This window comes from Chlamydotis macqueenii, chromosome 6, assembly GCF_036417535.1.
Source record: "Chlamydotis macqueenii isolate bChlMac1 chromosome 6, bChlMac1.mat, whole genome shotgun sequence".
Lineage (NCBI taxonomy): Eukaryota > Metazoa > Chordata > Aves > Otidiformes > Otididae > Chlamydotis > Chlamydotis macqueenii.
In genome coordinates, this window is record NC_141561.1 from 42048565 (window position 1) to 42072976 (window position 24412).

Below are 24412 nucleotides of genomic sequence, written 5' to 3' on the forward strand. Positions count from 1 at the left end.
TTGTAGTCACATCTCTGCAGAAGATGGCTACTGAATTAGAAAGTTACGCTTTTTTAATGCAAAATGGCAGAAAGAAGGCAGTGCCAGATGCAAACGGTGTCCCTTGCTCTGGATGCTGGTAGCAGTCTGTTTGCTCCTCCAGGATACCTTCTTAACAATTTGAGCTGAGTATTTTTGTTCTCCACCTTTGAAGCCATTACATGGGCCCACAAGAACCTCGGGTTTGCATTGGATCCCTGATGTTTTGCATTGCACAGGAAGTACACTGAGGTTTTTTTCGCCCCCTTTGTTACGCTGGCTTTGTCTGGCGCTGTTTCAGTCACATCAATCGAGAAGACGTTTTTTCTTGCAAAAGGATTTTATTATTATTATTTTTTTTAAGAGTTTGCTTCAGCCGGGAGACTTATTCTCTACAGTGAACTTCAGAAACCCATAAGGTAGCTGAACCCATAAACTTTATAAGAATAAAGTGAAATAGATTTATGAGAGACAAGTTATTTAAGATCTCCAGAAACACTTTGTAATGAGAAGGTCTTGTTTACCTGCTTGTTGAATTTCCCATGCTCTGCTGCTCTCGCGAAACAGTTATGGACTCGGCTGTGAATCTTTTTATCTGGCTGTTAATTTGCCGATTTGCAAAGGTGCTGGCGGGGGTCACTGCAAAACAAAAAGCAGGGAGCGTAGATGGAGGGTTGAAATGCACTGGATTCCCTTTTATTTGGATTTTAAATTTTTCTTTTTTTTTTTTGGAGGGGGAAGGTTGCTTTGAGGACATGTTTTTTAAATCCTCGCAGCTTGGTTCTGTTTTCCTTAAAGGGTAGAAATGTATTGTGTGTCATACGATCAAAGTCCCGGGTGCCTCCAGAATTTTTATAGCGTATTATATATGGGAAGAAACGTCTGTGAAGAACTAGATGTCAAATATCTCTGGGGCATTGCGACGCTGCTATCGCAACGGAAAGCACCAGCAGCCTTTTTACTGATTTCCCTTTCCCCTCCTCCTTCCCCTGTGTGTGTGCATCTCCCAAAGCAAGGCAAACGCAGCCTCCTACCACCCTCTTTCCTCCTTGCCAGTGGAGACGTTGGTACAATGTTTGGTTCAGGGTGGTAGGGAGGATGGCAGTGTCCCTCGCCTGGGATAAACTCCAGCTCGCGGAGGCGATACGGATCCGTCCTGCGGCGCACACGGCTGAACCATGGCTGGAATTCTGCAGCGAGCGTATTAAAATCCAACCTGGCTTACATTACGTGTTGAGTCCTTTCAGATCCCTTGTGGTTTTTTAATATGATGTAATTCCTTTCTGTAATTCTTTGATCCTTTGCCAGGAGCCTGATTCCAGCCACAACCTTTGCCCTTCTCCTGCATTTCCTCTTTTCCCTCCTTACAGGCTTCGGGTACCTGACGAAGCAGCTGATGGGCCTGGCCGGGGGTCGCGTCGTCCTGGCCCTCGAAGGAGGCCACGACCTGACCGCCATCTGCGACGCCTCGGAAGCGTGTGTTTCTGCTTTGCTGGGAAACGAGGTACAGAGACCGGCAAAACCAGGGGGCAGCAACCCCCGCCCTCCCTGAATTTGTGCATCTCGTCCTCTAAAACAGTCAATCCAACCAACTTCCATCATTGTTATGGGTTCTTTTGAAACATCTTGATTTAAAGAGTGCCTGCTTTATTTGTTTAAAAACCACCTGTGTTTGACAGTCTGTGTTACAAGGATTGAAATAGCTAAGAATTGAATTGGGGTTTATTCTTTATCCAAATAATTTGCTTTGTGCTCTTTGGAAAATAACTAATTAGTTGAATTTCTTTCTGAAGTTGTTGTCCAAGCCTTCCCTTCTCTTTGCAGACTCCCCCTCTAGTACTACAGCTGTGCCTGCTGCGTGGGGCAGCTTGCTTGACCTTGTTTTCAGTTGTGTATTTTCCTTGACGTTGTATTTTCTACCTTCTGCAAATTGCTGTGTCGCAGAAGTTGGCTGGAAAGGCCAGGGTGTTTGATTGCAAGAGAAGAGCAAGGTAGAGAAGCACACCAAGGAAATCTAGGTTTTGGTTTCTGGGGAGGTCAGTGTATTTTCCTGCAGAGGCAAATACTTCATCTTTTCTGCCTTCTTTTTTTTTTTTTTTTTTTTTCCCCCCACCCTGCTTTTAGTATCAGTGGGCTTAAAGAAGAAATTATTCCAATTCCTCCTTGAATGCGGCCTGGCCATCAGCATCCACTGCAGCTGGCACCACACGAGCAGCTCACACCCGCACTTCTCCTGATGTGGCTGATAATTAGAAAGTTCGGAGTGGTGGCATTTAACGTATCTTTGGGCTCGAGGAGTTCAGGGTTGTGTACTGTAGAAAAATAACCGCAAGGCAATGCAGAGATCAGCTATCGGCAGTGAAATCCCAGACCAGGGCTCTTGTGCGTCTGCTGAGTCTCTCCCTTTGCATGCAGTTCTGTCCAAGAAGCATGTATCTCTGTAATTTGTGGGCTTTTGAGCTTGAGCAGCTGGTTTGTTTGGGTCAAGCCTCCCTCCTTCCGAAGCCCCAGGAAGCATTGACAGCTTGGCTAGTGCATTTGGATTTTTTTAGGTACCTCTTTCGTTAAGAGATTGCCCTCAGTACTTTGTGGCAACAAGCAAATCTCAAACGGCCACGGTAAGAGTAACAGGGCGTGAGGAGGCTGCTAATATGGCCTCTGAAGGCAGGGTCTCTTCCAGAAGGCATCTGCTCCCTGTCAGATGGTGAAAGGAGGAGATTCCTCCTAAAGCTTTCACCTGCCTTGGAGAGCACAACCAGGGTTTCTCATCACGCTTGATGGAAGAACCTCTTGGGCAGGAGCGGAGGGAGGATGCGGGGCCAACACCTCAAGGTGCAGCACTAGAGAGGAGAGGCCAAGTGGTGTTTCGGCTCTGGGTCCGCCTCCGGTGGGACCTGACTTCTGAGGGTGGTAGTGAGCAGACTTGAGGAGTTCGGTGACCGTTGGCCTTTCTCAGGTCTGGGAAGTTGGAGCAGGGAGCTTGGATCTGCGTGGAGCTGCAAATCACCTGGGTTTGACTTGCAGCCTTCCGTAGAAGTGCTCTGTCTTGCAGTTATCCATGCTCCACGCGAAGGATGACTGTGCCTGGGGAAACCTCTCTAACCAGTCCAAGAGATAAAACAGCTGTGATTCATCAAAAGCATCTGCTTCAGTTGTCCAGCATTCCCTCTCCACACGTCCGGAGAGCATCTGCTCCTTGTGCTTGGCCAAGGATCTCTCCGAAGCTGATGTCTGACAGCGCTGTTGTCACCGCAGACAGTTCCTCCAGCTCCATCCACCTTTGGGTGCAGCTGGCTCTGGTGGCAGGATGTGCTTTGAACAGGGGACGGAGGAAATGGCCTGTGAAGGATTTCATTCTTCTTGCTTAGCATGCTCCTGCAAGGCAGTCGGGTGGCCGCAGCGTGGTGGGAGGATAAATAAGTGTTTGATCCAAGCCACAAACATCTTTGGAGGCGCGAGGCTTTGGGAGATGTCAGCACTCACGATAGCTTGGGTGCTGTCAGCTAATGGAGTGTTTTCATTTAGCAGAGTGAATATTGATCCTTAAAAGGTAAAAACAAAAAAGTTAAAATAAAACATATTTTTTTTTAATCACTGAATCAGGCCAGTCATAAGGCATTTTAAAATACTTAAAGACGGACATGTTCTCGCTTTTCCTAGGTGGGCTGTAAGAGTGCGCAGATATCACGATAGTGTTCTTCAACTTACGCGCACATCAGAAAGCAGGAAATGCTAGTTTTATCAAGGTCTTCTTATAAAATCTTTTTCATGCGAGGAAGTTGGAGGGAGCTGCTCTCGCTTTGTTCCACAGCCCTTTGATGAAGTTTGATATACAGCGTGTTAGATGAGTTTGCACGTGTGCACGTGAGCAGGCAGCTGCGGCCGGCGGCGGGTGCGGGGTGGTTTGCCGGCTGAAGAGTGGTGCTGGAGTTCACGCGGGGAGGCGGTAGGAAATGAGGGGAGCGGTGCCAGTCCCCAAAGAGTCTGCCTTCACTGGCGGAGATCAAAACTCCCGCTTCGGAAAAATGCGTTACGCAAAGGCAAGAGCCGGCTTGTTCCCAACTGGCCAGGAAATTAAAACAGCGCTTTAGCTTTGCAGCAGATTATTTTAATGTGAAATGAGTTAGTGCCGGGTGAGGTTGCTTGCAAATGCACATACATTGCTTAGGTTACAGGTTCAGTTGTGCAGAACTAACACGACTTCAGTTGAAAAATCAAAGGCAGGCACGATTCGGTGAGGACCTGATGGGGATAATTTAGACGAGTAAGCCACCCTTCCTCTCCCGTTACTTAAAGCGGGCCCCGACAGCAGCATACTGGTAGCACTGGGGGGCAGGGGAGGCAGGAACTGTGCGGAGCTGCTCACTCTATCGTGGGCATCGCCAGCCTTTACCCTTCAAACCAGCTTCTGCCCCATGGCCAACGCTGTCGCTGCTACAAACGCGTTTTTCACGTGGAGGTGTGTCCGGTGTCAGACTCCGGACTCCAGACTTCAATAAACAAGAAGAGGATAATAAGCAGTTGCTTTAAAACCTTTTTCCTCATGCCCAGAGGTATTTCCTTCCTTTTCCAGGAGCGCGGTGGGTGCGGCAGTTGGCTGGGAGTGTTCTTTCGGGAGGAGGAGCGTGCGATGGAAGCAATTCATCTGCGAAGCAGCGCACGTGGGGCCAGGCTGCCTGATTTTGCGTGCTTTGTGTCACTATCGACCAGAAGGCGTTCGAAAGCTCTTCCTTAAAAGATTTGTCCAGGAATTGCTTTTGCCTTCCCTTAATGTCATACAGAAGCCAGCTTGGGCCAGAATTATTTTTAGTGTGGAGAATTTATAAGAAATGCAATCTGTAATTGTTAAATCTGGAACAGAGTGATTCCTGGTCCTCGTGCAGTACTGATCCAGCAGCTGCCGCATGGCTGCAAGAGCAGATCTCCTGGCCGGAGCTTCTCTTGGCGTTGCACAGAAGTTGCGGTTAAACTTTGCCATAGAATTTTTTTTTAAACTATTAACTATTTAACTGTGGCTGCTTCTTTGCTGAGGAGTATCCCTGGATGGGATTCACCAGCATTTTTGGACAGCTGTGGCTGTCTCTTGTTTTGGATACCCAGCCTTGGAGGTCTGCGTTGAATTCATGTTTGTGGAGAAAGTGAGGAGAGGGGGAGCGGGAAGAAAGAAAAGAAGATAGACTTTAAGAGCACCAGAGCCACTGAAAGTTTTTTCTTGAGTATTGAGTTGATTGTGAGATGTCTTGAGCTGGTGTGAGTCTGATCCGAGCCATCGGCCAGGTACGTGAGGCAGGTGGAGCTGCTCTGCTGGGGAGAGGTGCCTGTTCTACCTGCCGGTCAGCCACCCTTGCTGTGCCGGAGGAAACCGATATTCTGCCCCGTGTCACCTGTTGAAAGCAAATAACCCCATCTCCTTCTCTTGGAAGACCTTTTTTCAGTTTTGCATTATTTTTAATTATCATTATTTATTTACTTTTCACAAAAACCACCCAGCAGACTAATAATACCCACCCCTGAGACAAGCAGGGTAAAAAACACCACAAAGAAGGATGCAGTTTTCAGGGATTTGATCCAATTTGTCTTCTTCTGTACTGAGCAAAGGCTGCTGGGGCTGGAATGGATATCGACAGAGCTTTCTGTCAAGCAAGAGGAAGATATCTCCTAGAAAACAGGAGGAAATGCTGGAAAGGACGTTTCTCTTGCTCTCCTCCTTTTCTCATTCTCAGTCCTTTCCCCTGCCCTGGCTGCTGGAGCGCTTTCGTGCCTCTAAGAAGAAATGGGAAAAGTGGTGGAGAATAGATGGAGAGCAGCCCTGAGGAGAAGGACTTGGGAGTGCTGGTGGAGAAGCTCAACATGAGCCAACAATGTGCGCTCACAGTCCAGAAAGCCAACCACATCCTGGGCTGCATCCCCAGCAGCGTGGGCAGCAGGTCGAGGGAGGGGATTCTGCCCCTCTGCTCCGCTCTGGTGAGACCCCACCTGCAGCACTGTGTCCAGCTCTGGAGCCCCCAACATCAGAAGGACATGGACCAATTGGAGAGGGTCCAGAGGAGGCCACGAAGATGATGAGAGGGCTGGAGCAGCTCTGCTGTGAGGCCAGGCTGAGAGAGCTGGGGCTGTTCAGCCTGGAGAAGAGGAGGCTCCGGGGAGACCTGAGAGCGGCTCCCAGTGCCTAAAGGGGGCTGCAGGAAAGATGGGGAGAGGCTGTTCAGCAGGGCCTGGTGTGACAGGACAAGGGGTAAAATAGAGGGAGGTAGATTCAGATCAGATATTAGGAAAAAATTTTTTACACTGAGGGTGGTGGAACAGTGGCCCAGGTTGCCCAGAGAGGCGGTGGATGCCCCATCCCTGGAAACATTCCAGGCCAGGTTGGCCGGGGCTCTGAGCAACCTGATCTGGTTGGAGATGTCCCTGCTCCTTGCAGGGGGGTTGCACTGGGTGGGCTTGAAAGGTCCCTTCCAACCCAAACCCTTCTGTGATTCTGTGATTGTGTCCTCTGTTGCTGAAGGAAATTCTGGAATTATTGTCCGCTGATGACATAAAGGCGCATGTAGGTGCATTTATCCGTGCCGGTGCAAGGGTAACCAGGATCCCGATAGTTTTGTAACCTCCTGACTGCAAACCGAAAGGACAACTCTCTCCTGGGTGGCAGGAGAGCAGGTTTGCCAGTGAGAGCTGCCTGCAAACCAGCACTTGGCCGTTGCAGTCCTGCGAGGCATCTCCATCAGCATCGTGCTGCCCATGTGGGTTCCGTGTGGTTCTACAGGCAGATCCACACCACAGAGCTTTGCTCCTGTGCAACTGGAGATGGACCTAGAGGAATGATGGGAGAAGGACTTCAGAGAAACTTCTGTAGAGTGGCATTCCCTAGCCAAAGACACTCTTACTGTCTCATCTTCCTTGTTACGTAAATTGTTGTCAGTGCTTCAATTTAATTTTTTTTAAAACAGTTGGGAACAAAGGCAACACTGCTTTTTTGAGGGTGGGATGTATGTTAGAGCAAAGCAGAAATCACCTAGGTGCCGTTTACATTTACAGCATAAAAGCAGCCGAGCCCCGGTAGATACCTGCTTGTTATAGCATTGACATTGGACTTTTCTGGGGAGGCATTCTGCGTCATCTTTCAACTTAAAATCCCAATCCCAGCAGCATGTTCTTATTGCCCCCTTGTTGTATAAAGAGCACGGGAAGGAAGTGGGCATCAAAAAGCCCAAACTTTAATGCCCATTTATAAGCCTGACCGGTAGTTTCAAGGCAGTTTTTTTTCTGAAGATGACCGTACGGATCTAGTGCCGCTCTGCCCTGCAAGACTGGCCCAGCAGCTGGTAAGAGGCCTCGGTGGTGACTGACGTTACAGTCCTGCTGAGGACTATAACTATAACAGAAGGACTAAAGTCCTCCTGTGCCTTTCAGGTTGCATTCTGCTGTTTCTCTGTGCCCAAATTAGGCTGTTGATTCTTAGGGTGCAGATTTTTTCAGTTAAATACACTGGATTCGGTGTTTAGAAGAATTAGAAAGCTACACCTTTTATTTCTTCAGAGGAAAACCAGAAGTGTGACTGGTTTAAGTCGCTTTTATTTGCACGTTGGTTTCTTTTAATAGTGAAGACTTTGCAAAAAGGTAGATCCAATAAACGGTTTGTAAAGATCCGTTGTAGCGCCTCTTCGTACAGTCTGCAGTCTGGGTTCCTCAGCCCCGTGGAGCTGCAGCTTTTTGTGTGTGGAGGAGCATCAGGGCAGAGGAAACTGCACTGAGTATCACCAGGGCACTTAAAGTCTGTGTATTTTGGGTATTTAACTAAAGGTGGGTGGTAGGAAGCAGGGCGGAGGCTTGATCCGGCAGAGCTGTTCACTGAATCGCACTGGTCTCTAACTTGAGATAACATTTCTTTGGTGTTCCTCTCTCTTCACAGCTTGACCCTCTTCCAGAAAAGGTTTTCCAGCAGAGAGCAAACGCTAATGCAGTGCATTCAATGGAGAAAGTAATCGAGATACACAGTGAGTATAGCCCCCTTCTCCCAGCTGGTTCCTTGTTGGGTTGCCCTGTGGGACACCCGTTTGGCTTCTCTGTCATCCTGGAAACCCCGCGTTCCCTCGTCCTAGTTTACAGATGGTCATTACACTGAGAAGTGGATTTGTGCAGCCGCAAGCTGGTCTTGCTGGAGCAAGCAGTGCATGGGGAGCCATCGATTCAGGGGAATGCGTTATCACTTGGGGGGGGAGTTAGTATTAAAACCTCTAAAAGCTCTGTAAAGGACAAGCTGTCCTGCACTTAGAGTGTGCCTTTGTCTCTTCAAAAGCGAGTCAAGGATCTTCAAATAGAATCACAGAAGGGTTTGGGTGGGAAGGGCCCTTTCAAGCCCACCCAGTCCAACCCCCCTGCAAGGAGCAGGGACATCTCCAACCAGATCAGGTTGCTCAGAGCCCCGGCCAACCTGGCCTGGAATGTTTCCAGGGATGGGGCATCCACCACCTCCTAAGTCTCGCTGGATGTTGTGGCACTCGTTAATTAAGAATGGACAGAGATGAAAGTTAAGCAGAGTATTGCATGAAGTTGCTAATATTTTAGGTTTATTTGGCTGAGGAGGTTAAAATCCTTGTTGTTGAAGCTTTCCTGGGGGCATTCTTGGGGTTGGAGGGAAGGAGATGGAGTAACATGGGAATCCCACTGCTAGGTCCAGATGTCTTCCTACATCAAACGTAAATGTGATCTAAGACTGGAGGGGGCTAGTCTCCATTTTGTAGGGCAAAAATGAAGCTTAAAAGAGGCTAAAGCATTTTTTTTTCCCTGAAAAAGGCCCAGTAGCTTTAGAAATTTCAGTTCCATTTCCAGAAGCTGTTCTGCAAAGTGGGTGCTCAGCACTGATGGGACACCTCAGCAGCACCTTGAGCCAGCCAGTTGTGGGTTGTTTTTTTTTTTTTCCCTTAAAATGAGCACAGCAAATTAAAAGGGGCTTTGAGTAAGACCCTCAGTTTCCACCTCCCATCTTTCTTCCCTAGCCAAAGGAGAGGAGCGTCTTTCATTGCGAGGCAGGGTTTCAGCCCTGGTCTGACATCCTAGGTGTCCTTGAGGAATGGGCAGGTCCGTGTTTATCAGTGCTCTCAATACTTTTGGGGATTAAAACCTAGTTTTTTAAGCCACAGCAGCATAGCGGCTCCTCTGTTAGTACGGTAGCATGGTGGATAGCTCACACTCGCAGGGGTCTCTCAGGCCTCGCCTCAGAAGCCGAGGCTCCCTTGGCACGCGTTTCCAGGAACACACGTCCACCTGCAGATTCCTGAGACTGCAGAATGGTCCTTGAAGTGAGAGTGAGCGCAGCTCAAGGTTGCATTTTGCATAGGCGTGATGAGTCTTCCCCAGGAGGTTCTCGACCGTCTGTTGGGCCTCGGAAAGTGGGAGCGCGGTGCTGGACCCGTAACGATACAGATGCCGTGATGGCCTCTCTTCTGACCTCTCCCCCAGGCAAGTATTGGCATTCACTCCAGCGTTACGCCTCCACGGTGGGATACTCCCTGGTTGAGGCACAGAAGTGCGAGAACGAGGAGGCAGAGACGGTAACAGCCATGGCATCTCTGTCAGTGGGCGTGAAACCAGCTGAGAAGAGGTGAGTTGCTTTCCTTCCCATTTATCGTCACATCTTGGAGTCTGCCCAGGCAGGAGGAGCCGTGGTGGGCAGCCTTCTGGGTTAATCCTCTCCTTTTAACCAGTACACATGCATTCCCCGCTTCTCCTGCCCTCCGTGGGTTCTCTAGTGACCTTCTGGGCTGCAGGACAACAGCAGTGCCGTGAACCCCGTGTGTCACCTTAGTATGGTGAACGCTGTGCCTGGCCCCTCTGCTCCAACTGGAGCTGAACATGGTTTTGGTCAGTGAGAGGAGATTGATTTTGCTGAAAAAAAATTTTAACATTGCACAAGTGAAAACAGAGTGTCTAAAAAACCTTCTTGGTGGCAAGTTTTAATTCCGGGTGAGCCAGCTGAGTGCAACTGCTCAGGTGGGAAGGTGATGGGAACATAAGGCATGAGACTTAGCACCGCAAATTGTCCAACTCTGTCATACTCAACTGTCTTTCTCTCTTCCCTCGCTTCCCCTCCTGCCTGGCTGTGAAATTGCTCAGACCCGATGATGAACCCATGGAAGAGGAACCTCCCCTGTAGCATTCACCTTTGAGCTGGAGTTCTCCTGTCTGTTCGTCTTTGTCTTGAAGCTCTGCCAAGAAGCTTTCTCTCGTTACTCCTGCGTCCTGTCATGGTTTTTTCCAGAATACGGAAGGACAACCAGGTGTAAAACAAAGCAACCGAAAAAATCTCTCCATATCTATACAAGTCTACAGTATATATTTGCCGAAAAAGAAAAATGCCGGTGATGAGTAGTAAAGGACTGACACGCTGGGCACTCTTCCTCTGGTCCTCACTGGGAGCAGAAAGGGGAACAATGCCCATGAAGTCTTTGGCAATGTTGCCAAAAAGATTAAAAAAAAAAAAAAAAAAATCAAAGATTCAACAACACATACGAAAATAAAACAAACCTTAACGTAAAACTGGTGCTTACAATTTGATTACCCACAATTCAGCAATCTCCGCTTGAACCACTCGACCCATCTTGTAGTTTCATTTCTTGGACTTTTTAACTGGCTCTTGCCTGCCTGTGAGGCGCCGACATTCGTGTCGAAACCAGAACAATGGGAGATGGTGTATTTTTAACGGGGAGGGACAGGGAAAGAGGGACTCGTCTTACATCTAAGGGAAAGGGAAAGAGGAGCGGGGAAGCGGTAGCCCAGATGGAGTCGGCTTTATTGTCTCCAAAGCCATCTGAAGATGAGTTTGTGCCTTTTTTTTTTAATTGATGGATTTGGTGCAGCTGGATTTTCTGAAGTTTGAGGAACAATGCCTTAAGTAAAAAAAAAAACAAAAGAAAACAAAAAAATACCACAAAGAACACAGCAGTTCATGAACATTTTTCCTCTGGTTGGGAAAGCCAAAAACTGCCATCAAGAAGGAAGACTTTGGCTTGTGCTGGCATGACGGTGGGAAGCAGGCATCAGCTGAACAGAGCGTCTCCAAAAACTGTCTACAAGTTTGGATTTGTTTTGTTTTCTTTCATTGCTGTTTCAAAAAAAAAAAAAAAAAAGGAAAAAAAAATTAAGGTAGTTGCCAAGAAAGTGGCAAATACTGTTGGGTCTTTGAAATTCAACCATTTTTAAAAACAAATTTTCAAATGTTTTCTCTCTTCTACATTATCTAGTAATTGAACTTCTCAATTTGGTTGTTGAAGCATGTATTAGACACAAATGCAGGTTTGAGACTGGAATGCTTTTTATTAAAAGCAACTAGCATGAGATATTGCTTAAATTGTTAGGTATAAATATATATATGTGTATAATGTATATTCCAAATGTATTCCAAGCTTAGAAACCGGATTCCTATGAATTTCTGATAAAAATATTTATGATGCATTTATAGAAAAATATATGTAATAAATGCATACTCTAACAGTAGCCGTGGGAAGCTCCCGAGGGACAGAGCTGTGAATTGGAACGGCAAAGGTGCTTTTGGGAAAGGATCCAGGTTGAAACTCGAGGACTTTGAGACGATAGGCTGGAAAGTTTTTCAGAAAGCCAACACGTTAGCCACTGGGCAACTACCCTAAACATTTGTATTTTAATTTAAGGTTTTTAGTTGTGTTCCTTTTTCTAACAAAAAAAAAAAATGAGTTTTTTATAGCAAAGACTATGAATTTGCTGTTAATTTTTATATCAATATTTCAGAAAACCCTAAAGAAGCCTTGTTTGTGTGACTGACATTTATTTTCTATTGGCAGGTTTTGTTTCCGAATGGCAATAGCGTCTAAACCTTTTTTCCTCCCACTTTTCTCGCTTGTACATTATTTTCCTTTTTTTTTTTTTATAATTTTTTTTTTCCTTAAGTCTTTTGTACAGTGAGCAGCTTTCTGCGGGCGTAAGGAACTGTGGCAGACTGTCAGAGTTTATTTTTTCAGAAAGGGTGCGTTTTTGTCGAGGAGGAGGGATCGCGATGGGCTCTTTTGTATCATGATACCGCCGACTGTATATTTCCTCGGTTGTTACAGTAGCTATGTAAAGAAAATAAGGAATTTTCTTACCTTGAACATAGTAGTATTGCAATGGGCGATGTCTTTGTCCTCCGCACGGCTCACGGTGAGGATTACAGGTGGCTGGAGCAGCTGCCTGCCGCCGGGAAGGCGTCTCGGACGCTCGTGGGACAGCTGACATTTTTCTCTCCGCCGGACTTACGGACACGCCAACACGCACGCGCACCTCCCCGTGTCCTCTTTCTCTCTCTCTCTTTCTCTCCTCTTTTTCTTCCCGTTGCCGGTAGGGTTGGAGAACTTTTCCCAAAGGTATTTTTTTTCCCCACCACGAGGAGGTCGCAGCCTTCCGCCGGCCGGACCTTGGGCCTCGGCTGTCGCCTCACGCGGCCTGTGAGTGGGGGAAGCAGCAAAGCCTTGCCGCCGAGAGCTCGAGCGGCTCAGAGGAGAGCGGACTGACAGGCGTGCCTTCCTCCAGCAGTGCAGGATAGCACCCACCCCTCGTCCCAACATCCAAGGGTAGCTCTTTTCTTTCTGTTGTTATTATTTCGCTCTGTTACGATGACAACTGACGGGTTCGCTTCCAGTAACTTATTTTCTTCCAGTTCTCGAAGCGTCCATTTTCATTCCATTCAGGACTCGCTCACAGGAGGAATTTGAAGCATAAGCATACACATGAGCAAAAGCAAGAGGCTTTTGTTTTATTCCTCAGTTTATAATGCAACTTAAAAACCAGACACTACTGTATTTGAGTTTTACAAACCCAAGTACGTGTTAAAGTGATTAATAGCTTTGGTCGCATAGGACCATCCTCAGCATATTCTAAAAATAATCTTCCCGTGTAAAAACACAACGTACCTGGAGATGTTGTGGTTTGTTGGTTTTTTCTGTTGTGTTTTTTTTTTTTTTTTTTAACGCCGACCACTTTGCTGCTGTGATCAAAAATTAATCTGGCTGCCGAATCTGGTGACTGACGTTCGATTTTCCTTCTGCCGTGTACACGCTGTGGCAGTAACCACATTTACACGATCGTTTCTGTTGTCAGCTCTTCCCTGGCAGGTTTTTGTATTTCTCCTCTCGGTCGTGGCAAAGCTTTTTCTTTCATTTCTGTGTTCCTGAAAGCTGCAGTGCTGAGCCGGTTTCTTTTTAAACATTGGAGGAACTTGTCAGGATACTGCCTTCGTTTTACATAATTTCGCTCAGCTTTTTGCCAGGGACAAAAAGATTTTTCCCCGAGACGTCGGAGCTCGCCTCCTCCAAACTCCCGGCGACATGAATTTCATTTCGCAGCGGTGAGGTCGGGATGCTCTTCGGGGCCGGTGCAGGCGCGGAGAGGGGAGAAAGAGCCCTCGTTTTGAGGCTCTCCGCGATTTTTTCACCTTTTGAGCAGTTAGCTTCTTCATTTCAGATGACTTTGCCGTAGGGTGGCTGCGCCAGAGGGGCGGGAGCCCCGGATGCTCCTGCATCCCGGCGCGGTGCTGCCCAGGGCATCCTTTGTACCTGCTTGGAAAGAAAGGAGCATCTTTAACTCCTCTTTACAGAGAAGCGAGGCCCAGTTTGTAGTACACAAGTAATCATTGGGATTTTTTGGTTTGGTTTTTTTTTCTTTTTTTTTTTTTTTTTTTTTTTTTTCACTTTCGATACAAAACATTCCTTTTTTATTAGTCGCAGTCATGTATTCATTCCATTCTTCCTTTTGTAAACTTTTTTGGGCCCACGTCTTTTATGGGCATTGCTATATATAAATATATATATAAATATATATGAATATATTTTTTTAAGTTTCCTACACCTTGAGGTTGCATGGTCTGTAAGGTTGGCATGTCTTTATATTGTATACAGATTTTGCACGCCAAACTTGGCAGCTTTGAAAAATGAAAAAAAAAAAAAAAATTGTGGTTTGGGGTTTTTTTGGGTTGTGTTTTTGGTTTTTTTTTGCCTTTTTTTCCTCTCGTGGCATTTGCGGAGACTAAAGGTTGGGACGTTGTTGTCACACACATGCGCGCACCCACACACGCACCCACACAGCTGCACACAAAGGAAGGACAGTGGGAACACTTTTTGCGTCTTACTGAACTTAATAAGAAATCGTGCTTTTTATTGTTAAAAAAAAGAGTAAATAAAAAGGACTACTTAAACATTTCTCATTTTAAGAAGAAGAAGAAAAAAAAAGATGTTTATCTAGCACTTGTGACTTACCAATAATAGAGTTTATTGTATTTATGTGGAAACAGTGTTTTTAGGGAAACTACGCAGAACACACGAAGTAAACTGCTTGTGTCATTATCTTCATTTTTTTTCCTTTTAATTTGGGTTGGTATTTTGTTTTGATTTCTCGGCTGGGTGGGGAGGTTGGATGCAGGCCTTTGTCAACACACGTAGTCATTAATTCTAAGGAGATGAATGGCGAGGACTTTAAAGAGTTAACTCTTCAGCACAGCTGTGTTAACTTTTTTAAAATTGCTTTTACATGATGTATTATTGCTAGATTTCACTTTAAACAGTCGTGTACTGTGCAACACTGTGGTTTAAAAATGAGACTTTACATCGAAAGGAAAAACATGTTTCTTCATTGTCATGAAGTTGAGCTCGTTCTCAGCTCATCTTCACTTTGTCTTTGATATTGATGAAAAAGTATCCTATTGAAAGAAAATAAATTAACACTTTTCTGTGCTCCATAGTGGAGGCGCTATTTTCCAATTTATGAGGATGACAAACTTATATATATAATATATATATAAAAGTGGGGGGAGGGGTTGAAACATTATTCACCCAAGAGCTTATTACAGATATGTAGTATCAAAAAGTTGTAACTATATTATATTCTACTTTATACCTAGACATGCTCAGTATGATGTCACCATTGGTAGCAGCTACCGGTTTACGCTGTAATTTAGACAGTTTCACTCTCGTTATACAGACCCTACTTTAAGTGATGGTAGCATTCTTTGTGCTAAATTTTGATGGTCCTTTCTTTTACTTGGTGGAGTTGGAATATTTTTCTCATCCTTGTTTTTGTTTGGGGTTTTTTGTTTTGTTTGTTTTTCTCTTTTCTTTTCTCTCTCTTTTATTTTTTTTTTTTTTTTTACTGGCCAATGGTGTCTTTCTCTGACAGTACCGACTTCAATTTCAACTTTATTAGGAGTCCAGTATTTTGTACCACATTATGACAACTTGTTATTCTTGTGGTGTAAATAAAAAGAAAAAGTTAATTATAGTACCACCTTGGTTTCTGTTCTGAGGTTCTTTCCCTCTGGTGCCCTCGGGTGCGATGTGATACTGCATCTGTTTTAAAGAAAACAGTTTCTTGGTGTCGTGGAAGGAGGGGTCGGTGCTAAAGCAGCTTTTTGGTCAGCAGGTACCTGTGCGTGTGTTGGGGTGTCCATGGTAGCAAAATTGCTAGAGCTTCTGCCCTGTTTCCTTACTGCTCTGAGATTTGTGTTGACAGGTGCCTGCAGAATTGTAGAACGGGGGTTGTGAAAAAAAAATCCCACTGAAATTGAATTTCCAGCCAGAAGTCCATGAGAGCAGCTGAATTGCCCCCAGCAGCCAGCACTGAGTAAAAAACAGGAAAATCCAGAGGGAAAAACTGACGTTTTGTGTCTGGCTGGGTTCTGTGGCGTCGTTAGCGCTTTATTTTGCTGTAACGGGAGCGCTTTGGAGACAACTGGGTATGGCCCTGCCTGCCCTCACGCTGGTTCTGTAGGAGCGAGTCCCAGAGGTCCTTGTTGCTGTTTCACGTAGTGCCAGAGTCCGCAGGGCTGTGGCGTGTCCCCCCTCCAGCAGCTGTCCTTCGCTTCCAGGGTGAGTCCCATTTCCACACTTGATTGTCTGGGTCTGCTCTGCCCAGCTGCCCAGGCTGGGTGGGAGGCTCACCCGTAAACCCACAGATCGTGTCTGTGCCTCAACGGAGCAGGTCCTCTGCACTTGCCCACGTGGCTCAGGAGAGGTTCTCCATGTTGCACTCAAGTTCAGATGGGTGAGGAAGCGCCACCCTTTTTCTTCCATGGTCTCGTTCAGGGCATGGTTTCCGTCTGTTTGGCCTCTGTGTGGTCCTGCTCATCCCCAGAGCCTGCTGAACCGTCTAAAATCAAGCGTCTCCACCTATGTCAACTGGAAGTGTCCTCTGATTACAAGTCAACCAGCCACACTTCAGACCTGATATCCCTTCACTGTTTTCCTCCTGATGGAGAAGACAGGGCCTCGGGGCTCCCATTTCAGCCAGGGCTCATGTACCTCTGCAGAGGGGACTTACCCATCGTATGAGACCTGCTGCAGAGCAGCCCTGGCGTGACCTGCAACGAGCTTGATGCCATCCGCCCTGGAGAGCAGCCTTCAGCTCAGCGTCCCAGCCTGTGAGTAGTTTACGAAGCAGGGAAGAGGAGTCAAAGAGGACCCACTCGTGGTTTTGCTGCCTGTTACACCATCAGCAAACCTAAGCCATTAGCCAAGGAGAAAATCAGCTTTCCTGGATGCTCACTTCTTACTTCTGTCTTGATCCGTGCTCAGGGATCCTCTCCATGGACATTGCGTTAGCCCACCTGCTCAGCAGAGCTGGGGAGTCTGCTGGGCCATAGGGACTGATGGTAGAAACAGCAGGCTGATGTTCACGGTCTCTGCAGAGCACCTCATGGGAGGTTTAGGGGAGAGCCTGCAGGAAAAACTTGCCATCTTGGGAGCGTGGCAATTCCCTCGTCAGCAAAGCGTTGCTGCTGCCCCGCGTGCTAGCCGCAGTTCTTCGCACGTGCAGAGAGCATCGTCCGCTGAGGGGCTCGGAGAGCTCAGGCTCTGGGGCAGGAGGGCCAGGGTGAAGATGCAGACCTGCAGCGGGTCCATGGCGCGCAGGGACAGGGCTGTCCCTGTGCGTGTGTCGCTCCTCTTGGGGAAAGAGGCAAAGTTGCTCATGGCTGAAGCCTGCCTAAGCCGTTCCTCTTAAAGATGGCAAGAGGGCCAGAGCAGTGACGCAGTGTGATGTCCTGCTCAGACGCGCGAGCCCATGTCCCTGCCCGTGGCACCGATGGAATGGCGTGGTTCATCACCAGGGAACCGCAGTTCATCCGCTGGCGTGGAATCCCCCCACCGGGCGATGAAGCCTGGCTCTGATGGCCTCGAGGCAGCGGGCTTGCTTCAGGGGGAGTGGGGGTGTTCCAAACACGATCTCAGTTTCTGTACGCTGCGTGTGTCAGAGGCTGCTAATCCTTAAAGAAGCCCCAGGTCTGGCTGCGCGACGCCAGAGGTGCGCTTCAGGCTCTGATAGATGTTCATTGCCGAGTGGTGGTTTTGAGACTCAGAAATCAGGATGATGGAGGGAGGCTGTTTAAAAGTGCTGGGCTGGCTGTTTTGGAGGGCAGCCTTCCTCTGGCTTCCCCAGGACCCGCAATATCTGATTATCCCTGTCTGCAACAATATTTTTTCCTCCTCCAATCCACTGCAGGTCCAGCCCCAAGCATGCAGCGTGCTGGGGAGCGGGACCTGGCCCCTGCATGTTGACGTGTGGGGTGTATGGGCGCATCTGCGATCCAGAGCTCCTTCATCGCGCCTGAAACGCTCTGGGCTTGCTGCTCGCCCAGAGCATGTGGGCGTAAACCCGACACAATGCGGCGGGGAGCGTTAAACGCAGCGCCGCGGCCCCCGCGCCAGGGTCTCAGCATGAAATCATGTGTTTCAAGAGCTGCTGCTTTAGCCATGGAAATTTTTAGAGCCAGAAATCTGTTAATCCTAAAGAAAATAATGTTGCACTGCAATGAACGCGCCCCGACCCTGCTTTGAGGTGGGTCCCTTCTGGCTCCTCTGGTGGGTGCCCATGGCTGGGTGTGAGGGGAGGATGCCCAGCTGGGCGCCGGGATGGGTGCTGCTCTGTACCCTTCCCTGGGCCATTCCAAGGTTAGCAGGGTTTTTTTATTTATTTTTTTAAAGGACAAAGAGGCTGTTTCTCCATCCAGGCAACAAGTCAAGGCTTTGTGCTTTCCGTGAAAGTCTCCATAGCAATGGGAGTGCAGCAGAGGAAGGCACAGGGTCTGGTGTTAAACACCCAGCTGGAGCGCACGGGGGCAAGGGCTCCACCTGTGCCAGCAAAACGTCCCACGTTCACGGTGGGATTTGGGTCTGCGCTGAGTGGAAACCTTCTCCTCAGGCTGGCGCGTGGTTGTCCTTTTATGGGCCACACTGAAGATCACGGAGGGAGTTGGGAATTCACCTGTTATCCCTGCCTGGATCTTACCTGCGAAAAACATTGGTGTAATCCGCAAAGCTGTCGTGTGCTTTTCCCCGCAGGAGGCAGGAGCAGGTTTGCCGATCGCAGGGCTCCCTGGGCTCCCCAGCTCCGGGCGGGGTCCCGGCGGGCAAGCTGCGAGGTTCCCTGCGCAGCGGGGCCGGCTCCAAAAGCCATTTTCTCTCTCTCATGGTCCTTTTCCAGGAACCCCGGCTGCTTTTTTTTCCAGGTAAAGTTCAGCTTAGGGCTTTCCGCTGCAAAACCAACTGTTGCTAAGCAAGGAAGAATTATTAGCAAAACTCTGGGAATTGAAGTGCACTTGCCGTTAAGTGGCAATGGCTTTGGGAAAACGCAGATTTGGCAATAATGCTGATGGAAAAAAAATAGCCTGTGTGCTCAAAGCTGGGGGCTTGGGGACGTCGGTGCCTTTGCTGCGAGGGGACTGGGAGCTGAGGTGGCAGACATCTGCTCCCGCGGGTGCGACTCCCGTGACTTCCTCAACGTTAAGAAAAAGCAACGATCTCACGCCCGGTGTTGGTGTAATCATGATAACGTGTAAGTGGGAGAGCAGGAATGGCCGTTTCAAGAGTTTTGTCCCCAGACAGGTGGTATTTTAGCAAGGAGCTGCTCTTCAGGCCACCCAGGTAGGTAGTGGGAGGAAAAGAGTGGTAGATTTAAAAAAAAATAAAAACCAAAAAAAACCCGATGAGAACCCAAGCAGGACCAGCCAACACAGGTGGCTGGTGGCTGAAGCTGATGCTCTGTCAGTGACCCGTGTGAGATCTGCCAAGAGCAAAACCAACTCCAAAGAACCATCACGTATGGTGGAGCACTGGCCCAGGTTGCCCAGAGAGGTGGTGGATGCCCCATCCCTGGAAACGTTCCAGGCCAGGTTGGCCGGGGCTCTGAGCAACCTGACCTGGTTGGAGATGTCCCTGCTCCTTGCAGTGGGGTTGGACTGGGTGGGCTTTAACAGTGCCTTCCCACCCAAACCATCCTGGGATTCTATGAAAGGAATTTAAAACAAGAAATAATCAAGATATTGATTGGTATTAGTCAGTCTGTTCTTGAACTCTTGAGTTTACCTGAGATTCTAAAAGCAGAATCAAAGGGCCGTAGCCGGGCTGTAGGAAGACGAGAGGAAGTGTTGAAGGAGAATATCCAGAGACTTAAATGCCAGTAAGTGTTTGCTCCCAGGTGGAGCAAATGCAGACAGTGTGCAGAAAGTTATTTCAGAGACTCCGGAAAGCCTGGTGCTGGCCAGATGAGTACGTGGTGCGGACAACGAGATGGAGCCATTTTGGCATCTTGGATGAGGCAGCAATTACCCTCCAAGTCTGCTATGGGGTTTGTCTGTGAAGACGAATGTGTTGGAATTAAGATGCTTGATGCTAGGAGAGCAGAGAGGTTCAAAGCTAAAAGAAATGCACAAGACTCGGCCAAGTTGTCTAGTGGCGGGCAGTAGATAATAGTGGTCAATAACACCGGGCATTTTCCAAGGTAACCCCAAAAGGCTGATGGCGTCTGCTGCTTGCTGGCAGCTGAGTCCCTGCCCAGCCACTCGCTCACTCCCCTGTAGTGGGATGGGAGGGAATTGGGAGGGCAAAAGCGAGAAAACTCATGGGTCACTGTAAAGACAGGTTAACGAGTGAAAGGGGCTGGGGAGGTCAAGCTGCGAAGGCTTGGCTGAAGAGCGTTGCAAGCAGAAGGAGGAAGGAAGAGCCGAGGAAAGCGATGGGCGAGCCATCCTTGGGTGGAGCAGCTCAGGGAGCAGCCGTGGGGAACACATCTCTGGTGATGCATGAAAACCAGGACTCCTCAGCAGGGCTGTGCGATGCTGTTTGCGGGACAACAGAGAATGTATTTTAATAGTTGTGAAAGAGGAAAAAAAAAAACCGCAACTCTGTGAGGTTGTGGGGAAGTTACAGTCTGCCTTTTTTTATGACAGCAGAACTTAGCAAAACCAGTTCCTGCCGAGGAGCTGTTCGTACTTCACGGCTGTGCAAATGGTGTCTCACGCGCCGCACTAACGAAGGGCTTCAGCCAGGATGGAGCCAATTTGGGAGAACTAATTACAGGCCCTGGGAAAAAGGAATCATCTCTGTGTTTATGGAGGGGCTTAGCGTGTTGCACCGTGGGTTTTTCTCTCTGATTTTTAAGGATGTGGAAATCTGGGAAGCCACCTGGGAGGTGATTGCACAGGGCTTGGCTTTGTTTCTTGAACTCCCTTATGGTATCCAAACCTGAGAGTGCCCAGAAAACCAGGTCTGGCACAGATGTGACTGGTGCTTGGCCAGGAGACCCTCAAACCCTCCAAGGCTGCAGACATGGGGTCTGCTTTCCGTCATGGCCACCTACACAGGGAGCAGGTCCCCAAGCATCCTGCGCTTCCCTGGCCCAATGCGACGGGGCAGCAGCTGCAGCCACTGCTCCAGCTCCCAGAGGAGCAGGTGGCCCAGCCCGTGCTGCGAGCTTGAAACAGATTTTGATTTCTGAAGGGACAACAGATGGGGCTGGAGGTGAAGCGGGGCCGGGGGCCTGAGTGTGGGGAGGAGCAGGGCTGCCCGCAGAGCAGTCAGTGAGGCCCAGAGCTGCCCTCCTGGCTAGAGGCACTGCCCACGCTTTGCATCTTCCAGCCTGCAGTGATGGGCCAGGTGTCTTCTGGATGCCCACGAGGTAAAAGCAAACCTCCCTCATTTCAAGCACATGAATTGCTTGAAATTCAGTAGCAAAAACAAGACATAACAGGCCAGGTCCTGAGAAAGGCAGTGGCATGCATTGCTCCCCTGCTGCAGGACCTCTCCCCCTGGCCAAGCTGCTGCTCCTCTGCAGGGAGCACGTGGGGGTTTAAACAAAACCACCCCAAAAAGCTCGGTCCTGCAGTGCATGCACAGCAGCGATGGAGAAAACATTTCTTCCCATATGGGGCTGATCACACCGCATCGGTGTGCGCCAGGCACAGACATGTGCCCTTTATCTACGCCTTTTCAGTCATTTTCATCTATTTTTTTCATTTATTCATTCCACCACCCCAAGGAGGAAAGGTTTGGAATCTGCAATTTCAATGCATTTAAAAAAAAAAAAAAAAAAGAAAATAAGGTTTTCACTCTATTTGGGAGGATGCAGATGCATGGTGCTTTTTTGTTTGCGGTCTCTCAAGGCACAACTATCGAACGGTCAACTCGTTTCAGAGGAATGAGAGACCTGTTTCCCATTACATCAGGAAGGCAACGGGGAGTAATGCCTGTACTTTAAAGGCGATTAAATATCCAGAGTCCTTGAGAAAGCTTTCAGAATTTCACCCTTGAATTACATGTTTTAGTCTGAAGGAGAAAAAGGGAAAAAGAAACCTTCCTTCACCACTGCACAGAGCAATTTCTGAAATCCTCCCCAAGCTCCGTGAATAACACAGCCAGTGCAAGCTTAGCAACTGCCCTTCAGCCAGCTGGGTTCGTTTGGTGGTGAGTGACAGGAATTTCTGGAGCTTATTTATCCAGGAGGTGGGTCTCGGTGCTGATGAGGGTCCCCGCTTGGCCCCCAAGCCAAGCCCAGCCTCTGTTAGGCTGCGTTGGATCTGGTCTCTGTGTTCTGTTGCACTCCCGGAGAAGGAAGATTGCGACCGAAGGGGATAAAATATGGCTTTGGAAAGGTGGAGAGAACTTCTTCTCAGAAAGAGAGGAAACTTGAAGCTGAGACGGTGGAAAAGCTCCGCTGCGAGCCCCGGGTGTGTCCTGAGCCCATCAATAACCCTGCCAAGTCTGGGGAGCGCTGGGTGAACGCTGGTGCAGCCAAGAGGAGAGGGTCTGCAAACCTCAATCCCCCTGCCCCACCAGCTCCTCTCAGCCCGGCTGCCGTGGGGATGTCTGCCAGGTCCCCAGCCCCACCTCCAAGGGATGTGGCACGGGAGGAAGAGGAGGAGGAGGAGGAGCACACAAGGCGGCTGAATATCTGCGAATTCAACCCACAGAGTGACTTCCCACAGCTCTGGCTGGAACCTGATTGGGGCTGCCTGGTTTCCTCTGGGCTGATTGATGATGGCTTCTAATACGCTGAGATACTTTTCCCATTCCAGGGGACGGTTGATGGTTAGCACGTGGTTGGTGAAACGACTCTGTGTCCGACAGTGTAACAAATTGTCTTGGCCAGGTTTATCTGTTGGGCTTCATTAGGGACCTCTATTGCGCCAGGTTCTGGGGGTGCTGAAAATGAGACTCAAATTGATTTATTCCTTGTGGGTTGCAGGCTAATTCTTCTTTCATCTAAAGCCTTTTCATATATGACCTCTCTCCCCCTTATCTGCGATGGGTAATTTGATTTGCGCTGTTATTTCAAAACAATTCCTTTTGGTTCCCTTTGTGAGCTGAAAAAGGCAGGAGTTAAGGACTTAAGTATCACTGGCTGCTTCCAAGCTCTGTTTTGAAGAGGCTTGGACGGCAAGGAGGCGGGGGGAAGGAAGAGGAATCCAACCAGAGGAGGAAAGTATCTGCAGATTTCATTAGGGCTCCTCCGAAGCGCATCATCTCGGATTCACTCGAAGACGACTGGCGTGGAGGCGCGATGGATCACCCCGCGGGCTGTCAGAGCTCTTGCTCCTAAGGATCCCGACTCAATGCGCCAGTGCTGCTGGGCTGTTCAGCAATTTATTCCTGGTGCGGCACCATGCGGGTCCTCCAGTTAAACCATGCTGGCGTTTGCTTCTGGAGGGAGGAAAATAAGACAGAAACACAACTTTGCGGCTCCCAACCTCCCCTTAGTCAAAAAACACAGCGCCTCAATTTTTGTCTTGGGGTCCGATCGTAGTTTTTTCCCTGAGTTCATTGGTTGGGCAGCCGGCAGGTAACCTGCGCAGCTCTTGCCGAAGGGGAGCCGGCACTGCCAGCCGGGCAGGCAGAGTGGCGTTGGCATACACGGAGCAGTTTGGGACAAGGTTGAGCAAAGACCATGCTGAACCCCTGGGGGCTGCCCCATCAGGATGGAGATGCAGGAAAGATGACCCTGACAGCAAATGACCTCCCAATAACAGGCAGACCTCCTGCTAAAATCTCAGGTTTAGAGTAATTGCAAAAAAAAAAAAAAAAAAAAAAGGCCGGCTGCAAGTCACCTGCAGGTTGCAGGAGAGGTGAAGAGGTGGGATTATCGTTCCCGCAGTGCTGAGCCACGTCTTCCAGAGCAGAGACAAACCACATGGGCAACCTGCAGAAGTTGGGGAGAGGGCTGGTGGTGAAGGCCGTAGGACGTCTCTGGAAATCTCCAGGTGAGAGAGTTTTTGCTCTTCCCCCTTCTCCCTTGTCCAACCACAGGACAGATTTCTTCTTTTCCCTTGCTCTGTCTGAAAGAGGTTTTGCCTGTCTCATCCTCAAGCCTTGGAACCCCAGGGAGTTGGAGTTTCACAGCAGAGCAGCTCAAACGAATGCCAGAGGAAATTAAAAATCACTGCAAAAATGCTGTGAAGAATGCATTGGCTGACAGTGTTCAATGGCAGCTCTCAAAGCAAGAAAATATTTCTCGAGAAACTTAAAAATAATCTCCCAGTTTTGGTTGGTTGGGTTTTTTTTTTTTTCCTTGAGCAAAATTAAAGATGTTAGCCCAAACGAGCATTTCGTATTTGGGCTGGCTGATGAAAAAGTCAAGTGGAATGGGAAAAGGCACATTGGCTGCCACTAGAACCATCTATCAGCTTGAGCAGCCTCGCACTTGTCTTGCTGGGCAGTTGGTGACAACCAGCGTATGATTCACGTGATTTTTGACTTTTTAGTTGAATTTGCTTCTTTTCCAGACAACTTGGATTTCACTTGGAACCTGTCTGGCAGGATTTGGCTTCTAGCCTGCTTGGAGCTGCAGCTTGCAGAGATTAATGACATGGAAAATGAGGAACTCTGACCGTAAAACTCTGAAATTGTGGGGAAAAGGCAGCTTAGAGCCAGCCTGTGGTAAGGAGGCGTGCGACTTGTTCGGGGATGGTGTTTGGAAAGGCAAAGGCTCTTGCAGCTTTTTCAGGGCAACAGCCTTGTACTCAACAAGAGCGTCTTTAAAAAAGTCTGACAGCCCCTCTCATGAAGGAGCTGGAGTGCCTTGAGTACAGCAAGTCTGTTCCTTCTCCTCCTAAAGGGCGCGATCCAGG

General features: G+C 48.5%; 1 protein-coding gene and 1 pseudogene across 8 annotated transcripts in view; both read left to right on the forward strand.

Annotated features, from left to right (window-relative positions):
- HDAC4 (histone deacetylase 4) overlaps positions 1 to 11795 on the forward strand; it is a 255508-nt gene extending 243713 nt beyond the window's left edge. For all 8 annotated transcript variants that reach the window (XM_086751531.1, XM_086751535.1, XM_086751533.1 and 5 more), the window contains 4 exons: positions 1389 to 1522; positions 7928 to 8012; positions 9478 to 9619; positions 10132 to 11795. In XM_086751531.1, coding sequence (XP_086607657.1) covers positions 1389 to 1522; positions 7928 to 8012; positions 9478 to 9619; positions 10132 to 10171 — 401 coding nt within the window. In that variant the 3' untranslated portion in view covers positions 10172 to 11795. The remainder of the gene's footprint in view (positions 1 to 1388; positions 1523 to 7927; positions 8013 to 9477; positions 9620 to 10131) is intronic.
- A 2017-nt stretch (positions 11796 to 13812) lies between these two features.
- On the forward strand, positions 13813 to 22336 carry LOC104485627 (uncharacterized; annotated as a pseudogene).
- Positions 22337 to 24412: the final 2076 nt, after the last annotated feature.